The following is a 17,225-nucleotide window of genomic DNA, read 5'->3' as shown; positions in this document are numbered from 1 at the left end:
GTTCTCTAATTCTCTCTAGATATCACCCCTATATATATATATATATAATATAATATAATATAATAAGTTATATCGGGTATATAATCAGGTAAATGGGTCTATGTTATCGGGTATATTAGAAATCCCAAACCCGTCCTAAACCCTAACGGGTCGGATATTACCCGTCCCATTTATGTTGGGTTTCAGGTTTTTCCATCGGGTTCGGGTTTCATTGTCATCCCTAATGTATTCGTTCGTTTAATTAAACAAACATAAATTTTTTATTCATGCTTGTTCGTTTATTAATAAAGAACGTAAACAAACTTCCCGATACATTTCAACGAAAGCTCGGTTTGCATAGGAGTGTGTATTTCATATGACATTTTTAAACTTGAAACGTTATAATAATAATAATAATAATAATAATAATAATGTCAAGGAACAATGCAGAGGCTCCATCTCCGGCGACGTTTGGGGAGGCTTGGCCGGAGTTGAACGACGGTCTTACTTACCGTGATATTGTCCGCTCACCTGATTCCGGTCTATTCAATTCCTTCCCTTATTAATAACTAACGAGTGAACTCCATTTTAAATCTCTTGATTTGATTGGATTGTGGTTGCAGGTTTGACGTTAATTGAGTTTTACTCTCTCAGATATCAAACCTCAGCTCCTACGCTAGGGTTAGCTAAGCTTCCCTTCAATTCAATCCTTCATACTTTTTTTAGGGTTTAGGAGTGTAAATGAGCCGACTCGTCTAGGCTCGAGTATAGGTGCACAAACCGGTTTAAAACTTAAAAACCGGTTTGGGTTATAACTGGTTCAGTTTGGTCAACAAAAGTCAAAACCGGTTTTGATCAGTTTCGGTTTGGGTTGAAACCGGTTTGTTACAATGTTACGATCGGTTCCGGTTCGGGTTTTGACCAGCCGGTTTCGGTTCGGTTAACCGGTTTTAGTGGAAAAAATTACAAACCAGTTCCGAACCTACGGTTTTAATTGGTTCCAAACCGATTTCTACATAATCGGTTTCAAACCGGTTCGGTTAACCGATTTATTTGCCCACCTCTAGGCTCGAGCTCTCGTGAGTAGTTTTTTAAGCTTGGGCTCCATTTTTTTTATTATATATCAATTATTTAACTTGCTTTTATCATAATCATAATTTTATTTTATTATTATTATTATATAAATATATATATATTTAATATTTTAAATATGAATTATACAATAATAGGCTCGAGCTCAGCAAGTGAAACTCGGGCTCAGGGTTGTTTAATAAACAAGCTTGTTTTGAGGGTCGAGCTTGGGCTCAAGCTTGTTTAAGCTCAGGTTGGTTCAAGCTTTTAGTGAGCCAATCTTGAGTAGCTCACGACCGGCTTGGCTTGTTTGTGCTCCTATTATATGTATATGTTGTATCTTCTTAGTACTAAAAACGGAGCAGTTGGTTGCAGAGGATTGAAAATGGTCAGGTTGGTATCTGTACATTGCTGCTGTTACAGTTTCACCTTTGACTGAAACTGTGTTTCTTCAAGTGACGGCTTTTGTGGCACATTGCAGATAACAGTCGATGGAAAAGTTATTACTGATCCAAACACTCTTCTCAGGTTATCCATTCCTACCAGCAATAGCTATATTATTTATTTTATATACAAATTAGACATTCTTCACTAGATTTTATTCTTTTAACATTATTGTAACTTTGTATTTGATAGAACTGGTACAGAACTAGTATATCACAGACGGCCATGGAAAGAACCATATGCACCATACTTGCTTGAAGTTTTGTTTGAAGATGATCATTTGGTACTTGAATCTTAAACTGATGTTTTCTCCTTTAGATCTAGTGTTATGAATGTTTTTTAGATATATATTGGGATGTTTCAGATTGCTCTAAATAAACCATCTGGTCTACAAGTTTTACCCGCGGGACTATTTCAGCAACGAACTGTACTTACACAGCTTGAATGGCGTACAAAGAATCAAGAATTGTGTCCTGTTCCAGTTCATAGGCTTGGAAGAGGTACATCAGGTAGCATTTTCTAATTGTTGCTTATAATTTAGAATTTAGATACAGTGTGATTTTGGAAATTGATATAAGCCGTTTACATTGTTAATAGGAATATTACTTTGTGCAAAAACAAAGGTTGCGAAAACTCGGCTTGCAGCTCTTTTTGCTGACAAAACATCAGCGGTTGTTGATAACAGGTTAGTGAAGAAAATGGAAATCATTTACTTTTGATTTTGATGAATTTGTAATTTTGTGTAGTTGCCTAGTTGGTAAATTCTGAGCTTTAATAACAAAATCTAGGCTTGTATATGAACCGAACGAACATGAAAGGAGCAAGTTTGTGTTTGTTCGTTTAACTTTAACTGAGCAAACGATTGAACATGATATCAATTAAACGAACATGGTTTTCTTGTTCTGTTAACTTGTTCCGAAAATTAGCGTTTTTGTTTGTTAACACTTCACAAATGGCTCATGAAAGTAAATGAGCGAACGCAGCTGAAAATAGATGAGCGAACATAACTGAGATAAAATCTATTAAAAGTAAATTTGAACACTAGTGCGTTGGGCCCAAAAAAGTTATTAAAATTAGACTAAATTGCAATGGGCCTAAAACTTCTAATGAAAATATTAATGGAACATAAACAAGCTAACTTAAATAAATGTAAATGAACGAACATAAACAAATGAATGTAAACGAATTTTCACAAACATAAATGACTGGGCAAGACTAAATGAACAAAAATATTTGTTCGTGCTCATTTAAATAAATCAACTTCCCACCGAACAATTCATTGAACTTGTTCCGTTTACAGGCCTAACAAAATCTTTATGTGGCAGAAAAGTCAACAATGAGGTGAACAAGGCTGGAAAAATGTCTAAGATATACAGGGCACTAGCAAGTGGAATTATAAACGATGATGAGGTGAAAGTTTTGAACGATCTGTTTTTTTTTAATTCTATTTCTGTTTAATAAAAAAGTAACCACTGCTTTTATCTTAAATTTTCATATATGTCATTTTTCTTGAATCATAGTATGACAATATAAACACACCATGTAATGTTACAGGTTGTGATTGATGAGCCAATTGGAACAGTGAAGTATCCTGGTGTTGCTAAAGGATTATATGTTGCTTCTCCTTCAGGTCTGTAATGCTTTCTTTAGGCAATAATACTATTAAAAATATTGGAAAACATTAAATAATGGTCAATGTTAATCTTTTGGATAATTATTATCCTTTGCTTTTGTCTTTCTTTATATAGGAAAACCTGCATTGAGCAAAGTTCGTGTTTTGAAGAGAGAGATTGAAAATAACCTCACTGTCGTTCAGGTTTGGATTTCTAATTGTAGAGTTGTGTTTTCGACTGTTCGTTTGTGTCTATATATGTAGTATTCATGCTTTTGTGTTTTTTTGGCAATGCGAATAGGTGGAGATTCAATCTGGTAGGCCCCACCAAATCCGAATTCATCTTTCGTTCATTGGACACCCTTTGATAGGTTTGCTTTTGAAACCCTGACTAGTTATTATGTTTTCTTTTCATTTTGTGTCCCTTTTCTATGAAAACTATTTTTCTTCACAATAAGTTATATACGAACATGAAAAATCATTGTCAAGTTAAAGAAACAAAGAAGATCCGTCTTTTAATGGCACAAGTAGATGGCGTGTCATCAAGTTGAAATGGTGTATCATCAACCCTTTGTTTATACTGTTAAGTGTTAACGAATAAACAGTATTTAAACCCAAGTAGAAAACCATCAAGTTGACCATTGGCGTATCATCAAGTTAAAAACTTGGTCAAGTTGAAGTTATATATGAACATGAAAAATTACGGTCAAGTTAAAAAAGAACTTGGTTAAGATGTGAACGGGTCAAAGTAGATGGCATATAGAACTCCAAATTGAAGGTCCATCTTTTAATGGCACAAGTCGATTAAACAGAAACACAAAACACAATTTACTCAAGTTTATGGTCAGCTCTTTTTGTATTATATAAACTGAAAATTAAAACCTAAACCAACTCAAATAGGAAACAAGATAAAGACAATATCTTAACCTGAAATGCGACTCCAAAAATTATATAAACCAACATAATTAAGAAATAACCACATAAGGCTCATAATTAGTCTTAACCTAAACCATTTTGTATGTGAACTAACATTGATTAGTCTTAACATCTTTTTCCATGAAAAAGGGTTGTGCTCATAATTTCATAAATTTGTTATCAAATGATCAAGAGAGCAAGTGACTTAGATTTTAAAAACTGTATATAACAACCTCTTATGGAATTAATGGTTTTTACATTTCTTATTGGCAGGTGATCCACTTTATCTTACTGGTGGGAAACCACAGTGCTCTGTGCATGAAACTGTAGATGAAACATTTGCAGAAGACGGGTAACACTGTTTTATAAAGTCTTATTATGTTTCCGCAATGGTCAAGAGATCAATACAATTGGTTTAAATCTTTATATTCATTTTAGAGGGTATCAGAGGCCTGCAAATCCTGTTCCTGGAGACTGCGGTTACTTCTTGCATGCTCATCAATTAGTTATTTGTCATCCAATCACAAATGAGGTATTATATGCTCAAATTGTTATATTTATACTCCGATGTCGTGTTTTCTGTGATCAACTTTTGGGTTAGTTTTTCAAATTTCAAAATCTTGAGTTATTTAGTCTGCCCTAACAGATCCGAACGGGTAATTTATGCCAAAATGGGTTGACCACAGACATCTTTTTTTTTTGTTTTGTTTTGTATTTTTTTCTTGGATTTTGTAAACATTTAACGTTTATGATTCTCAAAATGTGTAACGTAAATACTAATCTATATATCTTGAACAAAGCCATCTGAGCGGTTGCAAAAACAAAAAAAATAATATACATTCTGGGTCTAGTTCAACCCTTTCCCTTCTTAACCAAGTTTTTTTTAACAGGCTCCCTTAACAAATCCCAACTTTCTGAATTCGAAATGTCAAATCTAATGCTTCAAAATACAAAAATAGCACAAATGTTTCTAGTTTTCAGCTTTTAAAGGTTTTCTGTTTTATGAATCTTTGAAGAAAACAACATAAATCTTTAACTTGCTTATTATATTTAGATTTACGGACTTGCTTGTTTGCAGGAGTTAAAAATAACCGCACCATTACCGCCTTCCTTCTTGAGTTATGAGAATGAACAAAACATATTGCTCTGATCCTTATTTTTGACCATTAGCAAGCTTCTTGTGTTTTAAATATATTATTAATAAGATATTGTTTTTTTTAAATCTCTAGTTGGGCCAGATGAGTGGATCTGTTATTTTTGGGCCAGTGATATCTTAAAAGTTGTTTATTTATAGTTTTCTATTTGGAGAAAGTACACTGTAGATGGACGAGGTTTAAAGACATATTCGATGATCCTTAAGTACAAGAATAATACATTATCAATTGCAAGTGCATCATCTAGTCAGTGTGGGGCTAAACCACCATTATCATTTCTTAAAACATTATGCCATTAGTTAATCGAGTATGCTCAAAATGTAGCTATATACAACGTAATAACAAATCCGTTTGTGGTAGTAACATCAACACGAATCAGACCAGAAGCAAAATATGGCTGTTGACATAGAAAAACAACACTTAGAACTAAATTGCAACCTATATAGCTTAAAATTTGAAACTACCCGTTCTTTGTAATAAATGATAAAAGTAGTTGCAATGATACACAATTATAATGCTAAATGACCGGTTAATTGCGTCAAACAAAACTGATTTGTGTAATGAGCTATGTGCAGCAGGCTAAACTCAGTTCATATTTTTCATTTTCCGTTTTTAACGCATCGTTTTTAAGTATTGACATCTTATTGAACTTTAACTTGGAACACCTTTTTTAACGTATTGTGAAACCCTTGTAAATGGTAAGAACCCGAATAATATTGCAAATTTTGCATTTTAAAACAAAAGGAACCCTCTTAGGAATTCTCGTTTATATATACTAGTTTTAGAGTCCGTGCTATACACGGGGATAATTCAAATTATAAAATTATAAGTAAAGCAAATAATTATATAGCGTATATGAAAAAAAATGTATTACATCTGTACTTGTATCTATACAATATGTCATAAATTGATTTTATTTATATCACAAAATGGTTTTTTTTAATGAATCTAATAAAAAAATGTCCGTGCAAAATCGTACTCGATGATGCTTCTTTCTATTGAAAAATTCATTCTCGGTGTCATATATGTATAATTGAAAGAATTTTGGTTATGAACCAATTTCGAAAATAAGACTTCTCATACGATAGTAGTTCTAACCACTCAGCCTAAATACAAAAGAGGCGTTACCTTTATTGATATATTTATCAATTTACCACCCATTAAAGGAAAGTATGATATTAATTGTAACAATGAATGTTCTTCAAGAATTATGTTTTTCTGAACTACGCCATAAAAAAGTTTTTAATACGTTTCAGAGGACTTCTCGACTTTGTCATAATGACAACATAAAAAATAACATGTTAACACATTCAATTTTGTGAATATTTTGTTTCATATGAGCATAGTTTTGCATGACATGCTTCCCATACAACGTTCTGATCACCATTAAAGGAAAAATTAATGTTGACATAAATATTTGAAATTTGATAAAAGTTAGAAGCATTGATAGGCATGAGGGTGGCATGTTGAAAGTGTTCGCAATTTTCTTAAGTTTTAATAGTTGAGGGAAAAATAGTCAATTTATCAAATTCTGAACCTTTTGATTATTTAAAAAAATGCCCTTAAAAATAAACTTGAAACCCGAATCATGTTTAAAATTCTAACTTTCAAACTTTTGACATTTTAAAGTCAACACTTTAAACCCATAACAAATTTGACAATAAATCTATTTTGCATTCTCAAACTTTTAAAAATATGCAAAATTTTCATTTTTGACTCGTAACAAATTTTGAACTAAATGTAGTTAACTTGTACCAAACAATCTAGTTACCAACTTTTGACTCATAAAATCAAATTTAACTTCCACAAAAAACCCGAAACAATTTTCATTTGAGAAACATGATTTGTTGTTGATTTTTGGAATTCACCAAGTATTTTGAAATATATAGTAAAATAATATTTTAATATTTATATTTATAAAAATATATAAATATTATATAAACATAGTGTAAAAAGAAAGTGAATAATTATTGATTTATTACATATATTAGGGTATATTAGTTTTGAAGGGAAAAAATTGTAAGAATTAATTAAAACATGACAAGTGTCCTTATTTATTTTACTTTATTAGAATATGTAGATATAAATGCTTTCAATTTTAGTGGGTAGATAATTATGAAAAAGCAAGTGTATTTAAATTATAATTAAGAAGCTTAATTTAATCATTTTGTCACACATTGTGGAGTATTTTAGTTATACTGATCTAATGTTTGTTTTTGAGAATCTTGGGTTTTATATAGCTTTTTCTGAAATTATTTATAAATAAAGATAATAGAATAATTAACCAAAATGAATATTTGGATTCCCACTAAAAGCAAAATTAGTGGAGCCAAAGAGCATCATGAAAGGCAAGCATATTGAACAAGATAAGAGGAGGACACCCATAGACATTTAAATATTCCTTGATGTATGTATGCCCATAATCGGCCAACTTCGCGATCTCTTGAATATCAACAAAATCTTGTTTGATCTAGTTACATTAAATTTCTCATACATACTAGATCATGCTACAACAATCATTACTAGTAAAATCTCATTAATAACCGAGCTATTAGTAAGGTTTGACAGATGTGATGTAAACAAAGTAACAAACCATACATCTATTTTTAAAATAGGTGCTACTTCCAGAAAGTCGCTTAGCTCCAAAACCCAATATTGACATGAAAAGTAGATTAGAAGCATGTTGTATTTCACATGAAATCTAAACAATAAATAAAAGAAACTATACACGGTATTAATAATTTACCAACACTAAGACTCATGAAAAGTATGATAGTACACATAAAACATCATAGTAACACACAAACAAGGTAAATGTAACATACAAAGACCACAAAGTATCGGTAAAGCTAAGCTTTTAGGAGAAAGATAAGATAATATTCCTATCCTCGATCATGTCGTTAGAAAGGTGCAAATATAACAAATCTCATCCTGAGCACTCACCCTAAACTAAAACCATCTCGATCCCCTCTCACTTATTTATCTGATATACTAGCCAACCTTGTGTGCCCACAAATCCACTTCAACATCCTCATCCATTCTACGTACAACTTATGGTAATGTGTCTTCTTGCTGGGATCAGCAATCTATGCATGTTACACAATCGGTCTAATTTAGTTGGGAAGCTCCTTTCAAACAATATTCTTGTGACTGCTATCTACATACATCATCCTACCTAGACAAGTTTAAGTATTTTAAAAATTCTAAATGCTTAAACTTAGTTGGCTATCCTTTGATGGTAATTTGAGCGTCTTTCTCGACGTTTACACTGTTGACATTAACAGCTAGATACCCAATCTTAGAGTGACTAATCTTTAAACCTTTTGTAACACCCGACCTCTCATGCCATAATTTTTATTCGCTTAATCCATATGCAGTTCCCTAATTTGTTTTTGGTTTCCTTTGTGAAGACTTCCAGGAGATCATCCATCTTGGTATCATTCACAAGTCACAGCTGAGCATGCTTAACTGTGAAGTTCTCTTATCCACTACCATTAAGCGTAAAAGCCTTTTAGTGATATTTGAAGTAGAGAATTCCTTATGACCCAATATCTCTCTTGTAGACAGAAGTGAACGATGTGAGATTTTTCAAGGGTGTTACCAACATCCCTTTTGTGACTCATCGTCCCCAATGAGATTTGCCCCACGATCGTAAACAAAATAGAACATGAGTGGCTTTGATACTATTTGCAACATATGCCATCTCATACCACCAATATTGTCTGCTTTTCTTACAAGACACTCACGGATTTGTTTTTTATTGTCTCGGTAAAGACTTCCTAGGAGTTGACCAGGGCCGTCTCCGAGTATTTAAATGCCTCGGCCGAGTCGAAATAAAAAAGCCCATAGCCTTAACGAGTAACGAAATAGATAAGCTAATTTTTTTAAGCGAGGCTTAATGTTATAACAATAAACATAGAAAAATATATTATTAAATCAAATTCCGTAATAACTAACGATTAACCATTGATTCGTGAAACTCTCATAACATTGGAAAAAAAATAGCTTGGTCCTTGCTGGCTAGCTTGGTCAACCGTGGAGGAGTCTGGTGGTTAACAGCGAACCAACAGTGGTGGTCAACTGGGTTGGTCGTTGTTCAGCATTCGCAAAGAAGGAAGGAACCAAAGAGAAATTTCAATCGACCGCTATTTCTTTTATTTTGCATCGGGTTTTTATTTATTTATTTTTTTAGTTTTAGTTTTAGTTTGAATCCAATAATTTAAACTTGATTAAATGGGTTATGAATAAAAAAGAATTTTAGGCCCAATAATTATAAGATGGTAAGAAGCAATTCATATTTTTAAATGTATATATAAAAAATTTAGATACAAAAAATTTTAGCCCCTAAAAATTGCGTGCCCCGACCGACGATCTGACTGGCACTACCCTCTAGCCGGCCATGGAGTTGACCCATCATGGTGCACTTGTGACGATGAATTCTTTGTGATGAGCGGATTATGTAAAAGTTGATAGACTTGCATATCTCTAAAAACATTTATGGGGATATGAGTTTCTGAAGATGTAAACATCCTAACTTTAAGTCTTTAACATATAAAATATCATGCGTAAAACACTTCCTAAATTGCCGTTAAAAAATATAAACTTACTAAAGAAGCAAAATAGGTCCTATGGTTAAAAGACAAATTATTTAATAGCTTCACCCAGTTGCCCCCAATATATTCCTTCCTTAAGGTATTGGACTTAGAACTTAAACTCTTCGGGTTTATTGTTCTGTTTGTTTTGTTTCTTATTTTTTTAGGCAAAGCTTTACTTAGTGTATACAAATTATAAAACAGTATCTTTTAACCTTAATCTGATTGATTTGCTAGTACATAAATATTTCAAGAATAGGTTGTTTTAGGTTTATACTTAGGACTTTAAACATGCCCCATGTTTAAAACCGAAACAATTTTAAACTAAAATACAAACATCGTTAACTAGTTCAATTTAATTTGATGAAAATAATTTTTATTCTTATGCTATATTCTAATTTCAACATGATGTGAAACTTGAAGATTTGGCTTGAGGAAATAAAAGCATTTCCCTAAATATGTGTAGAGGATAACATGGAATCTCAAATTTCTGGCCACACTAAATTTTGTCTATCTCCAAAACCATTAATTTAGAGTATATATTCTTAATTTCTTACTATTTTCATCCCCTCACGTTTGATTAAACATAATATTTCTAATATTTTTCTGTCATATGAATTCATCAGATTTTTTCTTTTACAAAATCTAAGAGCTTTTAAAGAGAAATATGAGTTTGTCTATTAAGTTCTGATCGATAAAAATAACTAATGACAACCTCGATAGTTAAGGTTCTACTAAGTTTGATCGATAAAAAAACGATACGGCCGTTGCCAACATTTAATATTCAAATTATTTAAACGAAACTAAGTTGTTTACTGGCTAATTAAGGTTCTGGTTCCGGTTTTAATTTTGTATCCTTAATAAAATGTGCACTTCATTGTAATTATAAAATTAGTTGATCAGATTAATTTTTTTTTGGAAAAAAGAAAATTTTGTTTATTCAAATAAATAAACCCATTTAAGACGATAAGTTTGATATTTCAAAAAATCATTACTCATCCAACACTTCAAAGTTGAATATCATCTTTTTAATAATTGTTTATTCTATCACCTAGTAATCTTGACAACCATATTATCAAGGTGCCAATTAGGCAATTCACAACTCTACACAAAATTAAAACACAAACATGCCACGTCACTTCACCTATCTTTTCATAAAATTCCTTCTACCAAATTGCGTGAAAAAGCAAATATGAAACCAAACATTTGCATAATACCAAGACTTCACATATCCTTTTAAAACCAAAACACAACACTTTAGAGAAAGATATTAAGGAAACCAAACATGTCAAGGTTTAGCAACACTGTCATAGGTTTACTAAACCTCTTCACCTTACTAGCCTCCATACCAATAATAGGTGGTGCGTTATGGATGGCAAGAAGCAGCGCCACCTGCGAAAACTTCCTCCAAACACCGCTTCTCATCATCGGGTTCATAATATTAATTGTGTCCTTGGTCGGGTTCATCGGTGCATGCTTCCACTTGGCATGGGCCTTGTGGCTCTACCTAGTGGTCATGTTGTTGTTGATTGCTGCCTTGATGGTTGTCACAATTTTTGGGTTCGTAGTGACTGGAGCGGGCGGTGGAACTGCGGTTTCGGGCAGGCTGTACAACGAGTATAGGGTGGAGGATTATTCACCATGGCTAAGGGAAAGAGTTGAGGATCCAAAGTATTGGATGACTGTTAGGAGTTGTATTTTGGGATCAAAGACTTGTAGGGATATTGTTATGTGGTCTCCTGTTGACTATTTGACCAAAGACATGTCTCCAATACAGGTAAATATTTATTACATATAATTATAAATGAGCTAATTAATAATTATCGTTATTTAACTTACAAAGAGTGATATAATCTTGGTTTTTTTAAAACTAAAGTGATTATTTAAAAATGTTTTTCTATTGATAGATAAATAGATAATAAAGATATATCATATATTATATTTCACAAAAGTGTATATCATGTATCATGTGGGAATCTAAAGTTATAATTTAATTTTTTTTTGGAATTATAATTACTCAAGCATCAGAAACATATTAACACATAAAAATACGTATCATTTATTAAATAACTTAAAAACGAATATTGTTATTATATGTAAAGTTTGTTTACGAGCATGTAATACTATACAAAAGAAGTACCAGGGAAAAACGTTAAAAATTGTTTTGAATTGTTCTTGTTTATACTTGTATGATTTAGATATGTTTATAAAGAATAAAACTTAAATATTTTTGCTAAATTCTTAGTGAGTTTTAGAATAGTATTTGCAATTAAAAATTTGATGCAATTTTTGTTAAATAAATACCAAAAAATTCATCACAAACTTCGTTGCTAAATATTACGTCACTATATCACTCACAAAATGCTTTTGGCACGCATTTACAGCGGTTATGATCGTCGCTAAATGTCAATTTTGTAATAGTGATATAGGTAGGCTATAACTTATAAAGTGTTGGTACTTGATACTCTTTTTCTCAGTCAGGATGCTGCAAACCGTCTAGTGAATGCAACTACGAGATGTCAATGATGGCTCAAGACATGGATTGCTACAAATGGAGCAACGATCCGAGCACATTATGCTACGAGTGTGACTCATGCAAAGCTGGAGTGATGGAGGACATAAGAAGGGACTGGCGAAAGCTCTCGATTCTCAATGTTATCATGATACTCCTTCTAATCGGCATATATTGTATCGGATGTTGTGCCTTTCGTAACACGAGGAGGGCCGAGACGGACTACCCCTATGGCGAAAACCGAATGTCCAAAGTTGGACCAAGATGGGATTTCTTTTGGTATGCATCAGCATCCCTTTATTACAAAATCAATATTTACATTAAAATAACATAGAAAATGATTCTACAAGAAAGGGTATATTTATCTTTTTTGAAAATATCAAATGGTACATGACTTTTTCAACAAAAAGGTTTAAAATTTTCACTGCAAAGAAATGACTTTTTTTTTTTTGTACTTTTAACTCTTTGCAGGTGGAGATGGTGGCATGAGAGAAGACGCCAGCTTTATTGAACAGTAAATTTATGTTCAAGATCTATTAGAAAATGTTTTGTTTCTAAATCCGTATAACACGGTCTCTTTATTGATCTGTTATAATAATTAGGCAGCAACACGTCACGAGTTTTAAAAGAAGTAACCAGGAAAATGTAAAGGAAGTCTTAAAATTTGTGGAATGAATACTCTTTGTTGTTGCTTCTGTTAGAAAGTCAAGTGAAATGATGATTGTGAATTTTTTTTTTTTTTTTTTGAAAATTGACTTTCATTAAAAAAAGACACAACCAACGACTATCACCAAGACGGAGAAAGACGCTGAAATCCAAAAACCAAAACCAACAATCACGTTACATCAAATAAACACCAATTTTTCCAATCCACCACCCCTATCTTAGATCTATTTTTGTACCAAAGAAAACCCAAAGATTTTATATCCGCAACCATTTCTGCCACGTTAGTGCTCTTGCCCGAAAAAATCTTTTCATTCCTAGCCCGCCAAATCCTCCAACAAGTAATGATGACAATTCCATGAATAATCAACCTTTTATTCCCCGTCGCACCACAAACCTTATGCACTTCCACCAAATCATTGACATGAAAAACAAATAGTCTAGGGATGTTGCACCATGAACCAATCGCATTCCAAACGGCCATAGAAATGGAACACCCGGTTAACAAGTGCTCGAGCGATTCCTCATTACTCTCACATAAAGCGCAACTATGATCATCACAATACAAATGACGTCTAGCTAAAGCCTGCTTGGTTGGAAGGCTATCCTGAACGGCCCTCCACATAAAAATATTACATTTTTTCGGGACCCAATCGCTCCATTGGAAACTGGAACTCCCAGCGTCCACAACGGACCGCACCATCCATCTTTTAATCGCCGAAACCTCAAACTCTTTGCAGCTACCAACCGCCCAAGACCATGAATCTTCACGGTCAACCATCACCACCCCTTGAAGGAGATCTTCCAACTCCTGCTTCTCGCTGACCTCCTGATGGGAGCAAGGAGCTCTAAGCCAATCCCACACAATGCGACGAGAAGATCCAGTGACCACCAACCGATCAGCTAACAAGACATTTTTATGTTTTTCTACCGCATATAAGGACGGATACTTGTCCATAACCGGCGCCGAACCCAACCACAAATCCGTCCAAAACCTAACTTGGCGACCATTCCCGACTGTGGCCCGGATCACTCTATTAAAACCCACACCATCAACCTTAAATTTGTTCCAGAACATAACACAATTCTTCCAAACCCCGGGAACCCCATTATTAACCGGAGCAAGCCCCCAACAGCGCGAGGTCCCGTGAATAGACAACACTACTCTTCTCCACATCGCGTGCTGGTCATTTAGAAATCTCCCAAGCCATTTAGTAATCAGCGCTTGATTATTAACCTCTAAACGAGCGATACCTAAACCCCCTTCTTTTATAGGTTTGGTGACTACCTCCCAAGCCACCCAAGACATCTTCCTCACTTCATCCGAACCTCCCCATAAGAACCTTCTCATCAAAGCTTCTAAATCATTGGTAACCTTCTTGGGTGCCTTAAAAAGCGAAAAGTAATAAGTGGGAAGACTATCCAGCACCGATTTAATAAGGGTTAACCGACCAGCAATAGATAACGAATTAACTTTCCATTTAGAAAGCCTCTTCTTGAACTTGGACACAACCGGTTCCCAATTAACCACCCTATTCATGTTAGCTCCAACCATAATCCCAAGATAAGTAAACGGGATTCTACCCGGCTTACAACCCATGAAACCGGCTTGGATATCGATCTCACCATCTTCTACACCTACTCCAAATAACACTGATTTATGGAGATTAATCTTTAGCCCCGAACACAAGTAAAATATGCGAAGAATACGTTTCAAGTTATCAAAATTAAAAGAAGACCACTCTCCCATAATCATAGCATCATCCGCATAAAAGAGATGGGATAAAGTAGGACCTTCGTTAGGAAGAGTAATACCATGAAACGCACCTATATCACAGGCTTGTTTCAACATACCTGAAAAAGCCTCCATCATAATAATAAAAAGAAAAGGCGATAGCGGGTCACCTTGACGAATGCCTTTATGACATCCAAATTCGAAAGTAGGAGATCCATTAACAAGAACAGACGATCTGCTCGCCAACAAGATACCACTAATCCAATCGCACCAGACCGAAGGAAAACCCATCTGAGAAAGAACCGACAACAAGAACTCCCAATTCACATTATCAAAGGCTTTATCGAAGTCAATCTTGAACATAAAAATTCTTCTTTCCCTCTTTTTAGCCCAAGCAATAACCTCACTAGCCACCAAAGGGCCATCAAGAATATATCTCCCGGATAAGAAAGCCGACTGATGCTCTGAGACAATCTTATTCATAACCGTTTTGAGTCGATTCACTAACACCTTCGACACAGTCTTTAAGATACAACCAATGAGACTTATCGGTCTAAAATCCCCCAAAGAAGACGGATTGTTTACCTTAGGAATTAAGGTGATAAAAGACGAACCAACCCCCGAGCAAAAACTTTTAACCTTATGAAAATGATCAAGAATATCCACAAAATCCTTCTCGAACAACTCCCAAAAAAACCGAATGAACCTAAAATTAAAACCATCCGGCCCAGGAGCTTTGTCACCACCGCAATCAAAAACCGCCTTCTTGATAGTTAATGATTGTGAATGATTAACTCAAAAGAATGGAGATCAAAGTAATTCACTCATATATTTCTTAATAGTTTTACAAGGAGCTTTGCCAAAATAAATACAAGGAAAAAAAAAGCAAAAAATCAAAACAAGGAAAGGAAATAAATGAGGAATAAATTGAGGCTAGTAGTTAGGTAAATAATTTGGTTTGAGGATAGCAAGGATATGGTGATTGACAACCGTAGACATCCAAAATTAGGGAGAATAATTCAAACTTTAATCCTCCCTTCAAGTTGGAGCATGTAGATTTGTAATGCCCAACTTGTCGAGTAAGAACCGGAGTTGTTGAGCGCCCAATCCTTTCGTGAGCAAATCTGCTATTTGCATTTTGGTATCAATACATAATGGTTGAACTTCTTTAGACTCGACTCGTTCACGTACGAAGTAGCAGTCCATTTCTACGTGCTTGGTTCGTTCATGAAAAACGAGGTTGTTGGCAATGTGTCTAGCCGCTTGGTTGTCACAAAAAAGGGTGGTTGGTTCACTTAGGATGACATCTAGATCCTTGAGGAGCCACCGCATCCATAAAACGTCATTGACTGTAGAGGCCATAGACCTATACTTGGCTTCAGCAGAGGAACGAGAGACCACAACTTGTTTCTTTGTTTTCCAGGAAACAGGTGCCCCTCCGAGAAGTAGAATATATCCTGTTCTAGATCTCCTAGTGAAAGGGCAACCATGCCAATCAGAGTCACAATATGCAATAAGGTTATACCCGCCGTCCCGAGGCAAGAGAATGCCTTGTTCGGCTGTTCCCTTCAAGTAGCGCAACACCCGGTGTGCTGTGTCCATGTGGCTTTGTCTTGGATCAGCCACGAATTGACTTAGAATGTTAACAGAGTAAGCGATGTCGGGTCTAGTAGCTTGTAGGTAAAGAAGCCTTCCTACCAAGCGACGGTACTGATTAGCATCAATTTTGGGTTCTTCATTTCCTTTATCCAACTTCAAATTCTGCTCAAACGGGAATGGGCTTGGCTTACATCCTTGGAGTCCAAAATCTTTAAGTATATCTAAAATGTACTTCCTTTGGCTTAGAACTAGACCTTTAGAAGTACGGGCGACTTCTATACCGAGAAAGTATTTTAAGGTACCCAAATCTTTGAACTGAAACGCTTGTCAAGTTCATCTTTAGTATGTTGGATTTTCGCCACGTCGTTCCCTACTATGATAACATCGTCCACATAGATGAGGGCTGCCACAAAGCATTGATTCTTTCTAAAAATGAAGAGAGTAGTCGGCTTTGCTGTTTGAAACCGAGCTCGAGAAGGGATGATGTGAATTTTTGGTACCAATTACGCTATGCTTGTTTTAGGCCATACAAGGACTTATTTAGCTTGCAAACTCTCGTATCATTTTCTTTAGAGAATCCTTGTGGTAGTTTCATATAAACTTCTTCATTTAAGTCTCCATGCAAAAATGCATTATTAACATCAATTTGATTGATGACCCAATTTTTCTTGACGGCTACGGCTAGAAGGGTTCTAACTGTAACCAATTTGGCGACGGGAGAAAATGTTTCATGGTAGTCGACCCCTTCCATTTGAGTGAACCCCTTTGCAACGAGGCGGGCCTTGAATCGTTCCATCTCTCCATTCGGTTTATACTTTATTTTGTAAACCCATTTCGAATCAACGACGTGTTTTCCTTTCGGAAGGTCAACTAATGTCCACATGCCGTTCTCTTCAAGAGCTCGAATCTCCTTCTTCATAGCTTCCTTCCATCTCTCGTTTTGAATGGC

The 17,225-nt window shown here is 34.5% G+C and overlaps 2 protein-coding genes across 2 annotated transcripts; both read left to right on the top strand.

The window, feature by feature from the left end:
* The first annotated feature begins 410 nt into the window (after positions 1-410).
* Positions 411-5,182, top strand: LOC143589730 (RNA pseudouridine synthase 5-like). Its single transcript, XM_077070413.1, has 14 exons — positions 411-519; positions 603-660; positions 1,416-1,443; positions 1,532-1,578; positions 1,687-1,777; positions 1,859-2,003; positions 2,092-2,179; positions 2,820-2,904; positions 3,049-3,124; positions 3,243-3,310; positions 3,408-3,477; positions 4,295-4,373; positions 4,460-4,553; positions 5,100-5,182. The coding sequence occupies exons 1-14, from the start codon at positions 411-413 to the stop codon at positions 5,169-5,171; spliced, it is 1,110 nt and encodes a 369-aa protein (XP_076926528.1). The 3' UTR covers positions 5,172-5,182.
* A 5,854-nt stretch (positions 5,183-11,036) lies between these two features.
* On the top strand, positions 11,037-12,983 carry LOC143589733 (tetraspanin-6-like). The gene is made up of 3 exons (XM_077070416.1): positions 11,037-11,544; positions 12,245-12,558; positions 12,751-12,983. The coding sequence occupies exons 1-3, from the start codon at positions 11,053-11,055 to the stop codon at positions 12,788-12,790; spliced, it is 846 nt and encodes a 281-aa protein (XP_076926531.1). The 5' UTR covers positions 11,037-11,052; the 3' UTR covers positions 12,791-12,983.
* The last annotated feature ends 4,242 nt before the right edge of the window (positions 12,984-17,225 follow it).

This window comes from Bidens hawaiensis, unplaced genomic scaffold, assembly GCF_021521415.1.
Source record: "Bidens hawaiensis isolate Kalapana, Puna unplaced genomic scaffold, B.hawaiensis_p1.1 tig00037771_1, whole genome shotgun sequence".
NCBI lineage: Eukaryota > Viridiplantae > Streptophyta > Magnoliopsida > Asterales > Asteraceae > Bidens > Bidens hawaiensis.
The sequence above is the reverse complement of the archived record's forward strand: the minus strand, read 5'-3'. Positions and strand labels throughout refer to the sequence as shown.